At 46.4% G+C, this 21,707-nt stretch overlaps 6 protein-coding genes across 6 annotated transcripts; 2 read left to right on the forward strand and 4 right to left on the reverse strand.

Annotated features, from left to right (window-relative positions):
- Positions 1-17: 17 nt before the first annotated feature.
- On the forward strand, positions 18-1,629 carry MGYG_06039 (thioredoxin domain-containing protein; the record flags this gene model as incomplete). Its single annotated transcript, XM_003171446.1, has 3 exons — positions 18-164; positions 226-233; positions 291-1,629. The coding sequence occupies 3 exons, from the start codon at positions 18-20 to the stop codon at positions 1,627-1,629; spliced, it is 1,494 nt and encodes a 497-aa protein (XP_003171494.1).
- Positions 1,630-1,935: 306 nt separating this feature from the next.
- Positions 1,936-5,213, reverse strand: MGYG_06040 (N-acetyltransferase 10; the record flags this gene model as incomplete). Its single annotated transcript, XM_003171447.1, has 2 exons — positions 1,936-2,149; positions 2,206-5,213. The coding sequence occupies 2 exons, from the start codon at positions 5,211-5,213 to the stop codon at positions 1,936-1,938; spliced, it is 3,222 nt and encodes a 1,073-aa protein (XP_003171495.1).
- A 993-nt stretch (positions 5,214-6,206) lies between these two features.
- Positions 6,207-9,689, forward strand: MGYG_06041 (hypothetical protein; the record flags this gene model as incomplete). The annotated part of the gene is made up of 8 exons (XM_003171448.1): positions 6,207-6,385; positions 6,644-6,863; positions 6,925-7,035; positions 7,155-7,291; positions 7,333-7,489; positions 7,603-8,066; positions 8,126-8,301; positions 8,392-9,689. 8 exons carry the CDS (start codon positions 6,207-6,209, stop codon positions 9,687-9,689), a joined length of 2,742 nt encoding a protein of 913 aa, XP_003171496.1.
- Positions 9,690-10,151: 462 nt separating this feature from the next.
- MGYG_06042 (1,3(4)-beta-glucanase) lies at positions 10,152-11,704 on the reverse strand (the record flags this gene model as incomplete). Its single annotated transcript, XM_003171449.1, has 4 exons — positions 10,152-10,739; positions 10,793-11,225; positions 11,287-11,522; positions 11,588-11,704. 4 exons carry the CDS (start codon positions 11,702-11,704, stop codon positions 10,152-10,154), a joined length of 1,374 nt encoding a protein of 457 aa, XP_003171497.1.
- A 3,316-nt stretch (positions 11,705-15,020) lies between these two features.
- On the reverse strand, positions 15,021-20,117 carry MGYG_06043 (hypothetical protein; the record flags this gene model as incomplete). Its single annotated transcript, XM_003171450.1, has 3 exons — positions 15,021-19,183; positions 19,240-19,687; positions 19,758-20,117. 3 exons carry the CDS (start codon positions 20,115-20,117, stop codon positions 15,021-15,023), a joined length of 4,971 nt encoding a protein of 1,656 aa, XP_003171498.1.
- Positions 20,118-20,895: 778 nt separating this feature from the next.
- Positions 20,896-21,486, reverse strand: MGYG_06044 (hypothetical protein; the record flags this gene model as incomplete). The annotated part of the gene is made up of 3 exons (XM_003171451.1): positions 20,896-20,920; positions 20,974-21,175; positions 21,417-21,486. The coding sequence occupies 3 exons, from the start codon at positions 21,484-21,486 to the stop codon at positions 20,896-20,898; spliced, it is 297 nt and encodes a 98-aa protein (XP_003171499.1).
- Positions 21,487-21,707: the final 221 nt, after the last annotated feature.

Genomic DNA, 21,707 nt, shown 5'->3' on the forward strand with positions numbered 1-21,707 from the left:
ACCTACGGTCTCTCAAGATGCTGAAGTCAAGCTTGGCAGCTTTGCTCATTACTCTGGCCATAGAGGCAGTACCTGCTTCTGGCCTCTATACCAAAAAATCGCCTGTACTCCAGGTTGACGCAACCAACTATGATCGTTTGATTTCACGTTCAAACCATGCCTCGGTACGTGGAGCCTGCCATGGAATCTCCTGCTATTGTTTACATGCTAACTGGTAATATATAGATTGTCGAGTAAGGAGATATACCCAATATTGAAGTTTGTTTTAATATAGTTACTTACTTTTATAGATTCTATGCTCCATGGTGCGGCCACTGCCGAAACCTGAAGCCTGCATATGAGAAAGCTGCTAAGAACCTTGAGGGCCTTGTTAACGTTGCAGCTATTGATTGTGACGATGACAAGAACAAAGCTTTCTGCGGCCAGATGGGGGTCAAGGGGTTCCCAACCCTCAAGATAATTACCCCTTCGAAGAAGCCTGGAAAGCCTAGAGTCCAAGATTATCAAGGAGCTCGAACTGCAAAGGCCATTGGTGAAGCTCTTATGGAGAGTATGCCGAACCATGTCAAGAAAGTCACCGATAAGAATATTGAGGAATGGCTCTCCCAAGGCAATGAGACCGCAAAAGCAATTCTCTTCACCGAGAAAGGTACCACTGGCCCTACTCTGAAGGCACTATCTTCCGATTTCCTTGGCTCTATTTCATTCGGTCAAATCCGAGACAAGGAGACGTCTGCCATTGGAACCTTTGGCATCTCGAGCTTCCCTGCCTTGGTCCTTCTTCCTGGTGGCGATAAAGAATCCATCTTGTATGATGGGGAGATGAAGAAGAAGCCGATGATGGAGTTCCTTAGCCAGGTAGCAGAGCCAAATTCCAAGAAGACTTCAGAAAAGCCTAAGCCAACGAAGAAAGCCGAAAAATCCACCAAGTCATCAAGCACACCAGAGAAACCAGCCGATTCCGCCAAAACGGGTAGCTCGAAAGATAAGTCTGACGACAGTACCGTGCCTAGCTCCGAAGGTTCAGAGAGCCCTGAACGCAAGACACCACCACTACGATCACTGGCAACCAAGACAGACCTCAAAACTACCTGTCTATCTGAAAAAACTGGAACATGTTTACTTGCCCTGATTCCATTACCGGGTTCTCCATCTGACCCGCCGCCACCCGCAACATTGGAGATGATAAACGCTCTCACTGAAGTCTCATACAAATATACACGCAACCACGCAAACATCTTCCCTTTCTACCTTGTCCCTGAAATTGCCGAGGAGATTACCACTTTCAAGAAGAAGCTCGACATCCAATCAGATGGTGAACTGAAGATCATCGTTGTCAACGGCAGAAGAGGTTGGTATAAGTCGTATAACCCTGAAGAGAGGGGTGGATTTAACCGTGAAGACCTGGAACAGTGGGTTGATGCCGTTAAATTCGGTGAAATGGAAAAGAAAAAGATCCCAGAGGGCGCTTTGATCGGAGATGCACCCGAAAAACCCGCCGAATCCAAGAAGACGCCAGAGGAAACTGCGGACAAAGTTGAGGAGGAGACTGCTCCAGAACCAGAGCCTGAACAAGAGCCAGTCCAGGATTCCAAGGAAGCTCAGCAACCAGAACACGAGGAGTTGTGAGGGGTTTAACGTTACTCACAGCCGTGGAGTTACTGTAATTTCACTAAGCGTAGCTGGCTGGTGCTCTAGCAGCAGCCCAGATATATCTGTTATTGTAAGGGAATTAGCGTCATTATTATTTAAATAATTCAAAGCACTACATTGATAAGATTGGCTCTACGTGAAAGTATACATCCTCTGGGAGTATACATATAACGCGTATAACTACGCTACAGCTGCAAAAAGAGTTTGTAGAGCTAGAACACTATTTTTATGCTATTTACAATCATCTAACACGCATTTCTGCGTCATGAACATATCAACCAATCAGTCCCTTCTCCGGCCCTCGGTGCCCTTTTTTACCTTCTTCCTCTCCTTGCTGCCAATCTCCTTCTCATAAATGTCTCTCGCAGTTTCGCCAGCCTTCCGTTTAGCGGAAGATTTCACACTAACTGTCTTAATGCTGCTATCTTTGGATGACGACGTGCGGATCTGCTTTTCAGCTTCTTCCCAACCTACAGCTCCATGTTCGATCTCGTATCTATATCATAATTAGTATAAGTGCTCTGATGATCAACGTGAAGATAGTTTACTTACTGGTTCAATGGGAGGGCATCAATTAAGGCTCTCTGCTTTTCCCGTAGCGCAGCATCAACCTCTCGTCCACCCTCCTTCAGCTCGTCTTCTAGGTCAACATCAAGGGCACGGAAGCGGTCCTCAACGATCTTATCATCATGAGCCTCGGTTATCTCCCTCTGAGTTATGGCTTTGTTCGTTGTAAGCATTGCGTCTGCTACGGCTCCTTCAAGAACGGAGCGGAAATGTGTGGACACTTTTCTCATTATCTTAATAAACATCGCCATAAGCTGGGTTGCGGCAACTTTGAGCTCCTTTTCCACATCATCGAAGGTCTTGCGCTGTAGACCAGTGGCTAGAAGGATAGTTTGTTGGACACCTGAGAGGTTGGCCCCCGGAGTTAAACGTCCGGAGAAGTAGAGTGATGCAATTGCGGGGACCAAGTCGAGAATAACATGATAGTCTAACAAGTTGTTCGCGTAACTATCAAGTCGTTTAAGATCAAAAGGAGAAAAGATAGCATCGATGTCTGCTTTCGTGACGGGAGATGGCTTAAGCGAAGGATCGGATTTTGCGATTGTAGTGGCAGACTCGCTCATGCTCAAGGACATGACTGATGGGAATTCGCGGAATTGGTATGACAATAGCGATTGGAAACGTTTATGGAAATCTGATACAAATGCTCCAAGCCACGAAGCGTCATTAGATCCAGTAGAAAGAGTACGGATCATAACACAGGAGTGCTCGCCAGTAAGATCGTTAGGTGTTTGTCTTAGATAGACAGGAGCGAACTGAGATCTTTTCCAGAATTTATGTAGAGGCTGTGTCAGGCCAAAACTCACACCAACGTAGTCAAGGGAGCCGGGTTGTCGTTCAGAGAGCTTTCCAAAAAGAGGAGGCATTGACTGGATATCCCTGACATGGACATTATCATCTAGAAGATTAGACTCCTCCAATTCAGCATCAGTCACACGGACCATTTCCTCAGGGGCTGGATTCTCGTCCTCTGATAAGCTAGCAAACTTGCCCTCAAAGAAGTCAATAAGTAGCTCCAAAGCACGAGAGCCATATCCCATCCCAATGTAGTCCGGGTTAGTGGCAATTCGTACGATTCGCGCTCCAGACAAACCAGCAAAATCCTCGTCCTGAAATTGCTGACTGACAAGCCAAGGAATAAGATCACCACCTGCTCTTTGGCCGCGGCTCAAGCTGTTCAATACACTTTGCTTACTTATCTGGCCTTCTAAAGCAATCTGAATGACACATAATGGCTCAGGGAGCTTTGTTGCATTCTCATCGACAGGTGGTACCAAAACATAAAGCTGGTGAGCCGGCGCATCGCTCATGAGTTGAAGGTCATTTGGAGAATTCTTGTAATGACTAGCAACATATAAAGCCATCATCTGGTGGAGGAATTTTTCGGAGACTGGGTGGAAAGAAAAGAGGGTATCACGGTTAACATGAAGCAATTGGCATTGAGATGGATGCGGGCATCCCTGGGTATTCAATTTAGATTTTGGCAGAGTCGCGTCAAGGCACAGGAGTTTGTTAAGCCATTTTTCGACGGAGTCTCCTTGGGTATATCGAATTGGCTCTGACAAAGTTATCTCGCGTAGAGTTCTACCTCCCGGATGAGAACCTCCATCTTTCCTTGCTGCCTTTCCAGTGGATCGGTCAGTGATGTCGGTATCGTCGGCACCGTTCAATTTAGCCCCTCCTCTTGACTGTTCTCGCAGTTGTTGTATCAGCTTCAGAGAAAGAGATCGCCCAGTGCCTTCGTAACCATTGATCGTTGAGGCCATAAACACAAGGTAAGGCCCCATTAGCTTTCGTACTAATGGCAAGGGGATTGCTGCGGCCTCGTCAATGACCAAAAGTTCGGCTTGTCCTAAGGCAAACGCATCCTGAGGTTGTATATATTGTATTGTTTGTCTGTGTTGCCGATGAACATTGACCCTAACAATTGCTTTGTTGAAATCTGGATTAGTTGACTGAAGGATAGTGTAGTCAACGTGATCAAGGTAACCCAATTCATCGAAGCCCTTGAATACGAACTCGAAGAGAGTCTTCAAATTCTCCGGGCTTGGAGAAGTAATGAAAATATTACTATAGCCATGTGCAATGGCAGCGGAAATGGCCACGCCGAGAGCTGCTGATTTTCCACGTCCACGAGCAGCAGTTAAGGTGACGGTACTGCGCAACGTTTTTTCCGCGATAGCGTCCACAAATGTGAGGAGTGCCTTCGCCTGGTCGACAGTTTTGGCCAGTTTCACCAATGCTCCTACTGGCTGTGTGTCTTCTAGTTCCGTCTTTATGGACTGTAGCTCCTTTTTGCTAGAAGAGTTGGCTTCCTCTTCGGGATCAACAGGTGGTAGCGGCGCGACTGCCTTTCCTCCAGATATAGGAAGTACATTTAATTCATCATCAACCACAAGACATGTGTTGCAGCTGCCCAGGGACAAGATAAAACGCTCATTGAATCGTGCCACAACATCATCATGAGCCTCCGTCCGGTATCTCGAGTGTATGTCCATGGATAGCGTGTACAATTGTTTCAAGCTCTTCATACCTTTCAAAAGAAGGATGACGATGCCACCACCCTCAACTGTCTCCACTGTCCGTGCAAGCAAATTTGGCGTCAAGGCTTCAAAATCCTGTAGTATACACATTCCGTATGTATTTCCCAGAATCTTTTCCGTCTCCTTGTAATACACATATCGGATCTGGTTAAGAGTTATAAAAAGTTCAAAGGGGTCATCGGTATTCGGATCGCGTATTCCTCTCTTTATTTCTTTCTTTATCTTCGTCTCTCTCTTCTTGCGATGGGTTGTGAAGCCGAGTAGGTCCTTTTTATATGCCCATAGCACCGATTTATTCTGTTTTACGTCGACGCTCGACATGATATAATGAAGGTGAACAATAACATCTTTGGCCCGGTCTCCGACCACAACGAAGAAACTTCTTTTCTTTTCCTGGATTCCATTGCGAATCAGCGCCGGAATGCGCGAGTCAAGTGCCTTTCGTGGCATTGCGCCGGGATAGCTCTTGTAGAGCAGTCAAAAGAGTGAATACTGCAGAAGAACTTTAGTCGTGAGAACACAGGCTATTCTAAGGCATACCAAGTAAGCGAGCCTGGTCAAAATGTAGGTACCTAGGGAGCAATCGCAAAACTGCTCGATAGATGTTGAATTGAATGAATCTTCATCCAAATTTCATCGAAATTCATCAAAAAAAAAAAGCTTCATCGGGTAAACTTTCTAAACCTTGATTTTCTGCCGCCTCTCACCGCCATGATAAATGTCATGTGATCAAGTGTTCAAGTCACGTGAAATAGCCGATGTTCCTGCATAGTTCACGTGATACTTAAGCGATAAAGAAGCTTAAATCGCCAATCGACTGGTCGAAGTTTTGGCTCCATCTGCTTAATCACAGGGTTTGATCGCCAACGATGGCGACTAAAGCTTAACGACATCACCATTACAAAGAGCAACACAAAGATTTAACGGCCATGTGCGGGTAAATCATCAGTTAGTACGGAGTATTAGTATTTTGCATTATCTATATCTGCTGCTTCAGTGTCTGTTTGATATTATCAATAGTCTGTGGGCTGGAGGTAGTTATATAACTACTAGTTACCGCTGACAAAAACCGTTTCACTCCTGGCGGACGAGAACTGAGTGCAAAGCCAGCCATGGCCGGACTGGATACTTATCCAGTCAATGCAATGCATAAGCACCCTTTAGTGGCAAATTGAACTCCCGAAGTGTTGATACTGTTATTACTTTCCGCATAATGGATCTCGCGCCCCTTTTAGCCTTCACCCAGGTTTGGTTATGTCGTCACATAGGGTTATTATGGGTGCGCCTGTCAGCAAGGTAACGTATAAAAGCAGAAGTTCGCCTGCAAAATCAGACTGGCCTAAGTGCCCCAAAGCAACGCGAGCATACCCCGAAGACGCTATCCCCAGAGCTACGATCAATAGCTACCACGAGACTTAATGTGTTAATGACATAGCACTAACTATGAGCCACACTACCTATCCAAGCTCGCCTCTAGATTCTATTCATGGCGACAGTCATGATGCCGATGCTAATTTTGATTCTGATTCCGATGATGGAGAATATGGTGGACTAAAAGAATTGAAAGTTGCTCTCATCTCTTTCTACAAAGCCTCAGACGAAATACCCGACATAGCTGCTTGGTAAATGACAGCCATTGCTCTCTTAATACTGGTCTCAAGCTAAAATTCCCACCAGGATATTTAGTGCTAGTATTCTATTTTTGCTCATCTACTCAAGAACATCTACCTTTTACTGTGAGTCACTAAAAATCAGGGACTGTCCTAACAAGTTGGATCCAATTTTCCTCCCTTTATTAACCTTCAATATGCTATAGGCCAGTCTTCATAGTCCTCGTCCACTATTCTATTCATTTCAGGCCTTATACTATCAGCGATCAGTTATCTGACCTCCAGGAGACAATCAACTCTTGAGTGGGGCGACGATAAGGCAGCTTTACCGAAACCGACTTTGTCCAACTTGAACCCTTGGAGCAATCGATATGCATCATTACGACATTTGCAGAAGAGATTTGCGTTTATTATGCTGCTCTTATACGTTCGGCTTGAACTTCATGAATACCTAATTAAACATACAGAGTTTTTGTCCCTGCACGAGGTTGTAAGTTATTACGACATTATGATCTCCAGGACGCTCTGTCTAAGTATTAACTTGTAACCAGGTTCTTTTGCCATTTATGGTATCGGTATATGAATTCTGGGAGTTCAAGCGCTCAAACGGAAAGCCAGTTATCGACAAAATGGTGCTGCATGGGAGCAAGCCAGTCAATTGTGTATATCCACTTTACTGGTTGTAGCTGGGTTAGCTATAAGGTCATTGCAATATTATTGGAAATCATCCATTATCTGCCCTGCTGCTACTAATGGGGGCCGCGTTTTGCTTTTGCTACAGGTATTAGCAGCTATGATAGACTCTGCTATTATAGTGGCGGCAGAAAAGCTGGCTAGAATGCCTATGCGTCGACCAAATGGATCAGCCTTGCAATTAACAACGACCTGGGGGCTAATTTTACTGGTATTTTTGGCTGAGTGTATCCCCGTATCTTAATATCACTATGGCTGACATCTAGTCTAGGAGCGGCAATTTTATGGGCATTAGGAAAATCCGGAGCATATTTCCTCTTGCCATCGAAGCAGGAGCCGTTATTTTGCACATCCATCAATGTCGGTGGAATGATTAAACGGTCTCTATTAGTGTCTATAGCTATTATATTTGCCTCAAAATGGGTATGCTACAATCATCTATGATCGTTCTATACCTCTGTTTGGCTTTGTGACTTTCATTCTATCCGTTTTAGATGGTCGTGTCTCAAATTTTATGCTAATATTTTTGTCTATAGTCGTTAAGCACTAAAGCTCTTAAGCCTTCATTTGTGATATCAATATTAACCCTAAGCGCTACCCTTCTTGGATACATCTATCCGGATGATAAGTACCTACCGGTTCCGTTCATTGCAGGGGCACTAGCGGTCATCCTTCTTCACAGCGTGATCATTCTGTATAGCGGACATATATATCTAGCTGAAAGCATTGAGTTCTTTGAGCGAAATTGCCGATTGGACCAAGTTGAGCCCAACATCTCATTCTTGCAAGCTCTATACATAGCTGCAATATCGTCTTCCCTGTTGATATTTTCCTTTTACAATGCTGGGCAGAAGTGGAGTACCTATGGTCACCCTATTAATGGTCTAATTACTAGTGGTAGACAGTTACATGCTCAGTGGCTGGCCGAAGCCAAGTATAGCATTGATCTCCAGGGAGCTATCGGCGAATATACGCAGCGTTATGGCCTTCTGCCCCCACCGTATGTAAAAGCCCCCAAATCATAAAGTCCGATAAGTTTATGACTAACATTCGATGCAGGGGGTTTGACATCTGGTACGAATATGCTACTAATAGGTCGTCATTAATCATTGACAACTTCGACCAAATACATCAGGATCTCCTTCCATTCCGTGCTCTTGCGCCGAGTACATTGAGATACCTTACCAACTCCATGTCTAGCAACCAGTGGAATGATATAGCTGCTGTTGTGGTACGTAATGGCGTTGCTGAGGCCCAGCCAGGGGTAATACCCACTCACAGACGGATGATTGAGGGAATTGTTTAAATGATTACTCCATTTGCAGAATATCTACCTGACATGGACATTGCATTTAATTTGAATGATGAATGCCGCATTTCAGTTCCATGGGATACCATTCAAGCGATGAATAACACTGCAGAAGACAATATATCTTCTCAACTTTATCCTGCGAGCAATGTTTGGTCCAAAGATAGATCACTATCTTGGGCACTCAGCCGTTCCAATGACCAAATGGCGGATTCCCATTTTACAGAGCATTCTAGACGAAATACATTCCATAGCATTGTGAGCGAGTCATGCCCGCCAAACTCACCTGCTCGAACACAGTATTATTGGCAACATGATACACTATGCTTTAAGTGTACCAAACCACACTCCGCGGACCAATTTTTGAAAGACTGGGTACTATCTAGCGATATCTGTCACCAACCTGATTTGGCGAATTTACATGGCTTTTTTATCGCGCCGAGCGCATTCAAGGTATCTCGAAAGCTACTCCCAGTGTTTAGCCAAAGCAAGGTGTCAGGGTTCAACGACATATTATACCCAAGGTCATGGAACTACCTAGAAAAGACGAGTTATAATCCTTCGGACGAGCATCCTGACCCACGGTACGAACACAAGGAAAACACTATGTTCTGGAGAGGTACTACGTCAGAGGGCTTCAGCGAGGCAGGGGAATGGCAAGGAATGGCTCGCCAGCGACTCTTACATTTGACCAACAATAACACTGACCGTGTCTCTGTATTACTTCCTTGGTGGTCTGAGGGCATATATTCCTACTACACCTTACTCCCTTCCGAAGTCTCCCAATCCATAGACACGAACGTGTCAATTGGTATTGCCAAAGGTGTAACTCGATGCGGCAGTAGAGACTGCGATATCCAAAGACATGAGCTAGGGGTTACCAACAGAATACAATTTGACGAACACTGGAAATACCGTTTCCTATTTGACCTGGATGGTGCGGGATTCAGCGGTCGCTTTCTCCCTTTCCTACAAAGCAATAGCCTCCCCTTCCGAGCTGCGATTTTTCGACAGTGGTTCGATACAAGGATAACGCCATGGCTTCATTTTGTACCGCAGGATATTAGATTTCATGATTTCTGGAGCACGCTGGCGTTTTTTGCTGGGGCTAGAAAGATGAATAAAGATGGCAATGTCGAAAAGGTTCTGATGAAGCCTCATCATCGAGAAGGTGGAATTATTGCAAGAGAAGGTAGGAAATGGGCGGAGGAAACGCTTAGAAAGGAGGATATGGAAATATATCTCTTCCGACTATTGCTAGAATGGGGTCGGCTGACGGATGATCGAAGGGACGAGCTTGGGTTGACCGGGTGAGCTTGTCAATGCTCTGGGCTCATCTACCAACGAAAATTGTGGATAAACCTTTTGAAGGAAATCTGGCATTCGATGGCTTATTACCTACCTGGGTACCTTAATACATATATTTAAGGCCGAATTAACATTTGGTGGTTAATTATAAGACTGTTTCGCTCACTGATCACCAACATAATGAATATTGTCGCACGGGTTTAGAGAATGATATTTCGTAATAGGTAAGTAACAGGTAATTCTAACAGGAGGCTAGAAATAAAAGAAAGTCCTGCTTTCTGCATCTTGTACCCAGATTATCTCCAGCTCTTTTCCCTATACACGCCATTTCTTCTCTTCAGACGCAGAAAGATAGAAAATCCGAGGACAAAACTTTGGCGAAAAAAAAAAAAAGAAAAAATCAAATAAAGTGAAGAATCTAGGCGCTAGAACAACAGAGAATATAAATCTTATAACCAGTGAGTAGGTTTAGTTATGGTGGGCGCGTCTGGCATGGCGCTCCATATCCCGTCGTCGTCGGTTAGCAGTGTCCTTGTCATCGTTCAAGGCTGCAGAGGGGATAGGGACAATACCACCTGTCTTCTGGGGACTGGGTGGCATCATGGTGCTTGTGAGTGTGTATGTCTTGGTGATAACGTAAGTGCGGCAGGCAGGTTGAGTTGGTGGAGGGCAAGTGTCACCCGGGTTTCCGTTTCCGCCTGTAGGTAGAGGGCTACTGTTACCGGATGAGCTGGGAGGCGGCATGGGCGCTTCGGCGGGTTTGCTGGGAGTGGGAGCGGCGGGTGGAGTGGCAGAGACGATAGAGGAGACGGTGGAAGTAGATTTGATAGTGGACATGGTGGAGGATGAGGATGGCGGTGCAGGGGCCTGGCTAGGCTTGGTTGGAGCAGTTCCCTGTTGGTAGACCTTCATGTAGTTGATTGACCAGTATGCATCTTCGAACGCAGATGGATTTTCGCGGACGTATTCCATGCAAGTAGGGGCCTTCTTGGAGCAGACGGGGTCGCCGGGCCACATTCCATCGGCCCAGCCTCCGCAAAAGGCAGTATTAAAAATCTAGGTGGTTTGGTTAGCTCTGTATCATGAGTAAGTCACAGGAATTAACATACGATTCTTTGATTGCGAACATGATTGCCAATAGGACACTGCGAGCCGCCAAAGAAAGCAGATGGCTTCCCCCATTTGGATGGGTCGGGGTGCTCGCTATTGATGTCCTTTGGAATCTCCTCACGAGGGAAGAACCAGATCGAGATGGCTTGATCAGTCCATTCAGTAGCAAACACACCACCTGTAGCATTGTTGAAATCAGGTCCGTATCCCCGAGATCCCTTTGAATCCTCAACCAGACAGCCCTGGTTCTCAGCTTGGCCAGCAGCCTTGACATCGCAGTTAGGGGTGACGACTGTTCCGGTAAAGTCCCCTTGTCCGGGGATGCTGCACCCCTGAGCTGTGTGAAGAGCGTAGTCGTTTTGTTTCTGTTGGTTGACACCTTCGATGATATCGAGTTCACCCTCTCTCGGCCAGGCAGAAGAGGTAGTCCAGCTGTAATGACTGTTAGACACCTCTCGTGGGTATAGGATTTGTGTAGGAGTGCTAAGCTTACAAGGCAGGCCATGTCCCGCACTCTCCTCCAGGCATGTGGTTGATATCAGCTACGATCAGGGCATGGTTATACACCTTCTTAGTCTCGAGGCGAACAGATCTTCGACCCTCCCCTGTTGCAATGTTCGTGTGATCGACACCGAGGAAGACGGCGTTGTTCTTGATGCCGATCAAGTTCTGACTGCGAGCCTCCGCCTGGTCGAGGTAGTCGACATACGCATGAGTGGGATCTTTCGCCTACATCCGGTATCATTAGTATACAAGTCCATCAGAACTGGCTCTACCAAGGAGGTATCACGCACAGAGAAGAACCTGAACTGATCAAACCAGGTGCTTGGCTGGTAGTCATCCTCAAGGATATATGTAGCAGAACCCAACTCTGCCAACGCACCCAACAACAGCAACCCGGTAGCACGCATGTTGATCGTGGAGTGTCCAGGGAAATGGGAAACGGAAAAATAGGGAGAAAAGAATACGAAACAAACAAAGAAGGTCCGGATGTTCCTGTAGGCAGGGAGTGGAAATATTGGGATATATAAATGCTTGGAAGTGTGTATTTTCAAAGAGGAAGCTCCTGTTTCTTTTATGTATATGCTGAAAGAAAAGAGTGTAGATAGTTTCAGAGTGAAGACTGGATCCTGCCAGAGGGCCTTCTTATTCAAAACAATAGCCTAACAATAAGGGAAAGACAGACGAAGAATAGGCCGAAGAAAAAAAAATGAGCGTAAGAATTTGGTAGCAAGGAGGACAGAAAGCAAGCGAAAAGAGCAGAGCAAAGGCCGGCCCTGGCAGCTTATAACTGCCTCTCCCACGTTCAAAAAGAAAAGGATCTCTGATACATCAAAGATGCAAAAAGGTGAGTAAACCTTTCCCATGGGTCCATAGTCTATTTTCAGATTCGCCATCGAGGGGGCCCGGCGTATACAACAACATCCATGCGCTGAGTGTACAAACGGCCGTCTCCCTGACCTTGGACCGCACGACGGAACAGGCCCAAGGCCTGGCGTTGCAGCATGATGATCCACAGTTCGCAGTCCAGAGCAGGCGCCAAAGAATGACAAGAAAAAGTCTTGTCTTGTCCTTGGGAGGCCTGGACGGATGTTCCCTTTTTTTGCTCCAGGTTGCCTGTTATCGTTATCCAGTAACTCCGGGGCCCGGAGCATGCGCGTACTAATGACTTATGTTGCCGCTGGAGGGTTGCTCAGCGCTAACTATAATACCGCTGCAGGCCAGACAAGAGTTGATCATCCACCCAACCAAATCGTCCAGACGCCAGGCTGACTGGCATAGATGAAGGGGAAATTGGCTCCAGGACCTGCCAGCACACACATCGCATCCGCGCGGGACATGTCGAGCGGCCACGGACGAAACCGTTCTGAGGGGCTTGGTGTGTCAGGTCGGTGGGTTGGCCCCTGAGAGCTGCATCGTCAGCTGTCGAATCAAAGGCTCTACCTTTGCATTGGCCGGTCGCCGCCCAGGTACAACCGCTGTCCCCCAGCGCCAATCCAGCGAGCGAGCCGGGGTGAGGCGTCCATGTACTGGGGATACCCTTGTCAGGAGACGCCGGTCTCGATATCTCCCGATTCGCCCGTCGCACATACATAAATAATGCGCCCTGCATCGCAATAATTGTGATATTATTACTCCGTACACCGAGGCTTGATGAGGCATTTTCAACTGCCCAACACTCCCTCGCCAGAATGGTAGAATATTATCTCATAGCCTGCCAAAGCACTTCCGTACTTTGTGTGTTGATAGCCTGTTGGTGGTTGGCAACAACGCAGTACGGAGTAATAACACTGCCATGTACTATTGGTTGGCCGCTTATCCAATCAGACGGGATAGTGGGGGTATTATGTAAGGAAATGGATATATTAGTAAGCATACAGATAAAACTTTGACGATTAATTCACGTGACTATGTAACCCTAATTCCGATAATATTACTAATAAACTATAAGGTTTGATATATTAGACAGTTTTCATTGGGTAGTACAGTTAACCAATAAAAGAAGAGTGTGGCTCGAGAAAGACGAAACATCCATCCACCTTCTTCTTTGGTCGACGGAGATAAAATTGGAAGTCCTTTGGATATCTTTATTATTTATCCATTATTTGATATTAATACACACGACGCCCGTATGGACCTGCGGAAGTGGAGGTTGTCTGCCGTGAGGATATCTACCGCAGCCTCTCATGTTACAAAATTTGTGATTGATGCAATCTCTTTTAGTTTCATGAGTCCCTAACTATACTTAAGTAACATTATGCATATCATCTTGGATAATTTTGCTGATATATGGAGTACAGTACTCACGAGGCTTACTAGGATCCCACAGGCTGGCTCCGGGTCCCAGCCCGGAGTGGCTGAAAGCTTGCGGCTTTGCTGTCTCGATGATCCATGAAGAGGACCCGTGAGCCGTGAATTCTACGTGGACGGGAGGTTCGTCTTCTCCTTCTTGGCTGCGCCTTGGCCTTAGATATTGAGTGTTAAATATTATACACAAACCCAACCCAAACCCCCATTCCCTGGCAGATTAAGTACATATAAACAAAATGTTAATGGGAAAGGTCTGGGATAAAACCTTGCTCTTGTTTCCTCTGATACACCTATGAGTAGGCATGAAGCTATTATCGAAGACTCACAACCGTTATTTTCTGGGGGAATATCTGCCTGGTCTTACCTTCATTGCTATCCAAAATCATCTAGCTTGTATATTTATTGTGGTTGCCTTGCTTTGTGCTCAGCGCACGGCTGCTCAGCCAAATACGCACAATTCTCTAACAGATTTGGACTTTGTTAGCCATCTTGGAGGCAACAGGCAGCAAAAGTATTCTAACAGACTGGCACTCAAATCGTATATGCTCCATCTCCTGGGTGCGCTCCTTGCAGAATAAGGTCGAGCGCGTGGGGCATTTCTTATTTCCCATCCAGTGATATTTGCCGATCGCCAGCCTTAAATAACTAACTAATTGGGCCAAGCCGTGTTCACTCCACTCAACACTAAATTCAAGATAACCACCAGAAACTCGTTGAGAAGATTTGCCCTTTTCGTTGTTGTGATTATAGTGCTCATTCGGGGGTGGGTAGAAAGGGAATGGTAAAAACTATAGAATAAATTTGGTCATACTTTGACGAATTATTGTATATCAAGTGGCAGAGCAGAGATAGCTTGTTGCCCAAAGAATAGATTGTATTGTTATACACGCATAAAGTAGGGTTAATGATTGACTAAAACTCGAAAAAATGCCAGATCAATGCTACAGGCCGTTACCGTCAACTTTCAATCCAATTCTCATCGTCAGTATCATAATAGCGGTCATTTCTACCCTCGAAGTCCTCACAAAAATCATGCTACCGAGCTATCACTCTCTTTAGCATCGTTATCCCTATTATCCAATTGCATGGTATCTAAGGAAGTCGACGATCTCGCTAGCTTCGTCTTCAAATTGTATTGACACATAGTGACTCAACGTATATTCTTTTAGTTCTTTTGTGGCTGGCTTCTTCCATAAAGCTGGAGATTAGATTATCATGCACGTAAATCTCTTGCGTGCCCCAAGCCTTGCTTAATCCAAGCCATTGAACGCCAAGACGTTCGTTCTAGACAGACGTACAGTGATGCAATATTCTAATCGGTTAGACTAAAATCTAGTCAATGAATTGCGGATGTGAGATCATCCGTGAGATAATACGTCTAGATCAAGCTATCTGTAAAAGCGCATAACAACATAACTATTTACACAGCAAACACGAAAATTGCCGAGGCCCCGCCCGGTTGTGAACTCGATGATGAAACGTTGACTCAGAAGCAACAGGGGAGGATGCATCATCGCCAACGCATTGCTGAGCCACAGCCTCAGTGAGACAGGACTGATGATATAAGTGTCTGCACCCGAATACAATAAGCGGGCCAAGGTCCATGGGCGCGGCCAGAGTAGCACCTGCGGAAGATTCACCCAGCCCTCTTCCATTGACTTTTGTACTACTGCTGAAATCAGGGGTCATTGTGGTCGTTGTTTCTCTCTGCGAGGGTTCGTCGTGCGATAGGTTAGATGGGGGAACCGAAGGAACAGCAACCCCTTTGCCTTTACTCCTTGAAGAGACGTTTGTGTTTATTTCATCGTCCCTATCCCTATCTGCGAGCCGATTCCGTCTCCGCCTCCGTTGTTGGTCCCATTCATTTTCCCAGGCATCCCATATGTATGTCCCAGTACCGGGGCCCCACACGCGCCGTCTGCATACCTCACAGACTTGACCTCGCGGCCTCCAGCCTTTTTGTCGAAGCTTAGTGATTTCATCCACATGTACGAATAAGTCCTTGTCAAGCATCGTGTTAGCAAGAGATAGCAGGGACTCTTCATAGGTATACGCAGAAAATATGGAGCCAATCACAGTTCGAAGCTCGGACAGTGATGGAGATGCCGCAGCAGCCCGAGTGAGGAATGCACGAAGAATGCGAAGGAATGATACGTCCGTCTTTTGATGTGGCGCATGTCTAGCCTTGGTGGTACTCGTCAGTAAGGAGGTGAAAACTTGTTGAACTAGGGACTTGAAGGATGATGATAAATGGCCAGGCTGATTGGCGTCCTCGTCATCCTCGTCAGCCTCCACTTGCCAAGCTTCCCTCGACTCCTTGGTATTGTCTTCAAGCAGCCCGCGTCTTAATAGAGGAGAAATCTGTTGAGCAATCTTCACAACAGCTTCAATAAGGACAAGCCACAAATTCTCATCGTATGTCAAAGGTTGTTCAAAGACAGAGCTTCCCCTTTTATTGAATGTGCCCCCTTCATGGACTCTTCTTGCGACCTTGCTCTGTTCTTGGCAAAGCCATGTGCCAACACGCGTGTATTTCTCAACAGAGAGGATCAAGTCAGTCACAGCCTCGGCCGCATTTGCTGAGTCAGGGGTGTCGTCAGCATTCTGCAAAAGTCCGGATAGTCCGGCTTCTAATGTTGAGAGGTGTCTTGTCAACCTCTCCATAGCATTAGTGACTTCCCCTTGCTTTGCAAGAAGAATTACCGCAGCGTCCACAATGCCACTGTCCTCAATGTAAGGGAGAACCGCTTCTAGCTGAAGATCCCCCGCCTTTATCAAATTGATAAAATCAGCGACGTGCGAAGGGTTATATTGACACATCAATTGGAGATACTTCTCGATAAGCTCATGGCTAACAGTATCCACGGGCCTGGCATCAGTTTTAGATCCTTGCTCATCCTCAATAATTGTATGCAAATATTCGTATTGGCTGGCAGAATCGTTTTGTAATGCTTGGAGGAATTTGCTGTGTAACTCAGGAGCCAATGATTGAACTGTATGCGCCGTCTCATAGATATTTATTGAAGCCAGTTCCTTTGCAGATTCTTCCATCGTGGTCAGGAGCCCTCGACGCTGCTTCTTGGTAAGGGAAGAACTTGGCCGCAAACAGTCACGAATGCAGACAAACACATGTTGTTGATCTTCCGGGTCTGCTATATATGTTCGCAACAAATCCGAATATCTTTTCTCGGCCCTATGTGTTGCTTTTAAAATTCGGAAAAACTTTGCCTCCTCGAACAAGGGGATCAAGGCTTGGATATCAGGAGGATGGTAAGTTGATAATAGATATTCTGCGGACAGTTGACAATCATCAAGCATTTCCATACTGGGATACTGGCAAAGCCTAACCAGGACTTGTTGTAAAGTTGAACCAGAGAGAAGTATATATTGGGGGTATTTGGGGAGATTTCGAGCAATAAACATGTCAAGGTAGATAGTATCACTAGTGCCAAAGTTGGAAGAATTCGAGTCCATGACTTCAAGGAGGATCCTTAGTAAGTATTGACGATTCATAGACGAGCCATCTGCGGATTTTGCTGGCTCGCCATTATTCCACTGATCAACGGGGTCGTTGAGAAAGCTGTCCTCAAAAGCCTCGTTTAACATGCTCATGAAACTTGGTGTGTCAAATTCGAGCATCATTCGAAGACTTTGGAAAGGGGGCGCGCCATTCATCCGTCCATCGCCACGGCCCGACTTCCCTGAAAATAAGAACTTATAAATCTCGCTTTTCGCGGGTAAAGCTTCATGTTCTCCCAGTTCATCTCCGGTTGGGTAAACACGAGAGGTAAGAATGTAGGAGAGGTAGGGAAACATCTTCGATGCATTGACATGGTCCTTTGCTATTACCTCTGGATCTTTATCAGCACTTGATGACTGTGCTTTGTGTTTGCGTACGAGATTAAGTAATTCCTGAAGAGGACTGATATAGTCGTGCAAAGCACAGTTCCAGACGTAGATGAATGCATCATAAAGATTATGCTTTTTGCATAAGGTCGTCACTTGGTCTATGTCCATAGTGTCTGTTTCAAGGAGGCAGATGATCTCTTCAAGTCGGCTGGCGGTATGTGTTGTTACGAAGTGAGTTATCAAGGACTTTACGGCTGTTGGCGGGAGGGCCCGCACACTGCCCTTGATGATATACGGTTCCAGGGCGTCCATAAAAACCCCGTAGGCTTCATATTCCTCGTACCAGGCGTAGACTTCTTCGAATAAGAACTCGTGATTGTCCATAGCCTCACAAGCAAATATACATGCATCAGCCAAGTCACTTAGCTGTGACTTTTGAAGACGCTCGATATCTGACTCGGCATTCTTCCCAAAGGCGAACCGGAGAGATGCGGACATCATTTCAAGCAATTTCTCCCGTACGACCTGGTGTCGTAATTCATCTTCTTCAGGGAGCCCTACAGTTAGTTTCTCAGAACGGCCTGTATAAAAGGACGTAGCAAGTCGAATGGCCCCAATAAAATCACCGCTTTCAACCAATGCTAGTAATCTATCGGCCCAGTTCGACAGGCTACCCACACATATATCATTGAACCCAAGAAAGAACAGGCGGCCCTTATATGCTCGAAAGCTCATATAGAACGCATCAGCAATCACGCCGTGCATGGATTGGTCTTGTTCGCTATTGTCATCGTCATCATCGTTGAGTTGTTCGACAAGCGTATGGAGCTGCCTTGAAAACAGGTCAACGTGGTAAATATGTTTATGTATCAAATCTGATGAATCGGTGACGCGGAGGGAGTTGTCTTCCAGTATAAGAAGCTGCTGGGTAATGGTCATCACAGCTATGACTGAACGACTTATCCATTGCACAGCAACAATAGCCTCGTCTGCCCGCCACCTACATCGTGGCTTAAATCTCAGGCTGGCAGGTCTATCCTTGTCGCCATCGTCTACTTGTTTGTTTTCATAAACATCCAGGATGGTGAGCACATTTGACCAGCAGTACACAAGTTTCGTCTTGGAAACTTCTGAGTCCTTCCCTTTTAGTTTGATCGCAGGGAACCACGCTAGTGTTGCCGTCAATGCACTATGCGCAGCAAGTTCTTTCGGCCGTCCGGATTTATACTGAGTTCTCGCAACTGGAGTGGTGGAAACAATCACCAAGAGATATGGGGTAAGCATTGCAACCAGCCCTAATGAGTCAGTTGGTTGGTCAACGTTTCCTAGAGGAAGAGGAGAAAATGCGAGGACGGAGCTGGGTTTCCGGGCAACAGCAGACGGCGAGAAATCAGGGTACCGGCCTAAAATACGTGTAGTTCTTACTACTCGTCCAACAGCCCCCATTCCTCTCGTTGCAAGGTGTGAGAAAGCCATTCCGCTGTCATCTGCAGAGACTAGGGCAGTGTGCCTGGTTCCTAAAAAGCCAATGTGAATGACCGACACCCCCGCAACATGGCCATCAGCTCTATGTGAATCGAGTTGGTCCTTGGGTATTGGTGGTATATGAAGAAAAGGTCGCGCGGGCCGCGCAATTTCCCATGTAAAAATGGTTCCATCCGCATGGCCTCCAGCGAGCGTTGAGTGGTCCGCAGATATAGCAAGTGAGGTAATTGAGCCCGACGAGACCGCTATAAGAGATCAGTTAATCAGAGTCAAAAGAGACACGGCATCTACTAGAGCTCACCTTTTGTCCCTGGGCCAATGATGGCTTTTAGATTCTGCTGATAGTCGAAAACCAGGATAACACCCTTGGTTGTTCCTAGCACAATCGACGTGGACACAGCAATACATGTAGGCCTGCCAAAATTCCTCTTTCCAACTTCAGAAAATACCTGGCCAGCTATTTTCTTCAGTTTAGTCCATCGAATCACTTCCCACGGCGCCGGCTCCGATTCCTCCTCTGGAAGATCTGGCGTACTACTGTCAAAACGAAGGTGACTTGCCAGAGACGAGTTACGGGAATGTGCGAGGCTAAGTGCCGGAGAGACTGAGCGATTGCTGGGTGGTATCGAGGAGACAGAGAGCCGAGATTGGAATCGGCGGTCGAATGGACGGTGGGGTACAGGGCTTAGGTTTGAAGCTGATCCGCGATGCGCAAATGCGCTGCTTCCGGGTGAGGAGACCATTGAGCCCTGTATGGAGATATTAGACCACTGGCTCTTTACTTTTAGGTAATATGATATGTCAATGAATTATGCATACCTGAATTGACGGCGTATCATCCGGTATAGATCCCAAATCATCAACGCTGTCATGTACCCGCTCTCTTGACCGCTGCCGCGGCCGTCTCTCGCCGCCATCAGATATCGAGCCCGAGACCTCCGCTTCCGCCGCAGACGTATCCCGACTACTCGAGACGGAGCCCAAATCATCATCTTGTGCGTGGCCGTCCCCTCCTTCAAGCGCAATCACATCTTCATCTTCACCCGTACCAACGAGCTCACTCTCATGCTCCTCATCTATATCAGCATCAGCACCGACATCGACATCGGAGCCAGGGTCGCGCAAGTCCAGCTCGTCGTCTCGTGGTTCATTGTCACTCCCTTCAATCGTAGGGCCCATCGGTTGCGCTGTGAGTTTATATAATCATCGCTTCAAAATGGGTTAAAGCTCGAGTTGTGGGGAGCAAGTTTCCGTTTATAACAGTGGTAATTCAGAGCTTCAATTCGGTTATAGATATGCGTGGTACGTAATCGTATGTAACAGGGCGTAGCTAGGCAGATATGTTGGCTCGTATGTAGGTAGGCCAGGGTCGTGTAGGCAGCAACGGCAAATGCTTCCTCGTTGCTTAGCTAGCTAGCTAGTTAACTAACTGGAAGTGTGTTAGCTGACAGAATTTACTATTGCTAGGCATTAATTCTCAGTCAACTTACCGGCTTATTTGATAGTTGCCTCAGGCGTACAGGATGGGGATGCCAGTGTAAAGCAAAGCGCGGATGGTCCAGGCATAATTTATATATGCCTAGAGCTGGAGGTTGAAGTAAGCTCGCGATGCCAAGCCGGAGTTTCTGCACTAGCGAGTTACTTTAAGTCAAACGGTGGATGTACATTTTGCAGCCATGCATTGAATGGATATGCCAATAAATAATTATATTTCCTATTGAATGCAGAGTAGTTCTACAGTTCAGCGTCATAAGGGGAAAAAGGAAAGAGAGGAAATCATGAAGCAAGAAAGGCGACAATAATCATCCATTTCTGTTCCCAGTCTAGTCCTTCTCGACTCGCTGGCAGTTATCAACATGCTTCTAAAAGAGAACAATAAGTAGAGTAGTAGAATATAATCAAATAAATCTATCCGTATTTTTTTTCTTGTCAGCAAAAGAAACCCCATAGTAGTCCGTTATCCAGTTTCGCCATAGCCGGAGCTAGCAAGATGCCTATTAGTATCGCGGCAATCGCTTGTAACTCGCTAACTCACTCAATAGACGCAAATAGAGAACAAGGTAGGTCGATCAGAATCAATGAATTACATAATAGGGGTAAGGGTGCAGGGAACGGCGTAGAAGGTGGTGTTTTCATATTATAACACAGGAGTTGATGGTGGTAGGGTAGGCGTTTCAGCCGATGGGAATGTGGGTGGAAGGGGGAGGGGGAAGGAAGAAAATACACGAGAATGCCACCTAGAACGTTCGCTCTGTCAAGTAAGAAGGAAAGTAGAAGTAAAGTAATATGAATGGTATGATGTGGTATGGTATGATATGAATGTAATAACGAAAACGGGGAAAAGGAAAATGCATAAACGTCAACACCTGAAGCTAGACATGATGAAAAGTTAAAGTAAAAACAGAAGCAAATGACAACCGAACCGAAGAAGAAAGAGGGAGAATTATAGTAGTAAATTCTTCAATGATGGACTCGCACTTGCTGCTGAACCGGATGTCGTTGGCGCTGGCTGAGGCTGCATACCGCCCATGGAACCCTGACGACCCATACTCTCTGATCGAGGTCGTGACGGAGTACCGGACGGCCCTGGTGCAGGGGCAGGGTCAACTTGGCTCTGAGACTGAGGTTGCTGCTGCTGGTGCGGGTCTAAACTTCTTCGTGCAGCGGATGGGGAAGAGAGGTTTGGTTTTGGTTGAACGGGTCTGTCGACGGGGAACATTCGTGGTGGATGAGGACCCGAGAGAGGTGTTCGTGAAGGTGGTGGGGGGA

The sequence above is a fragment of the Nannizzia gypsea genome, genomic scaffold (assembly GCF_000150975.2).
Source record: "Nannizzia gypsea CBS 118893 supercont1.5 genomic scaffold, whole genome shotgun sequence".
Classification (NCBI taxonomy): Eukaryota; Fungi; Ascomycota; class Eurotiomycetes; order Onygenales; family Arthrodermataceae; genus Nannizzia; species Nannizzia gypsea.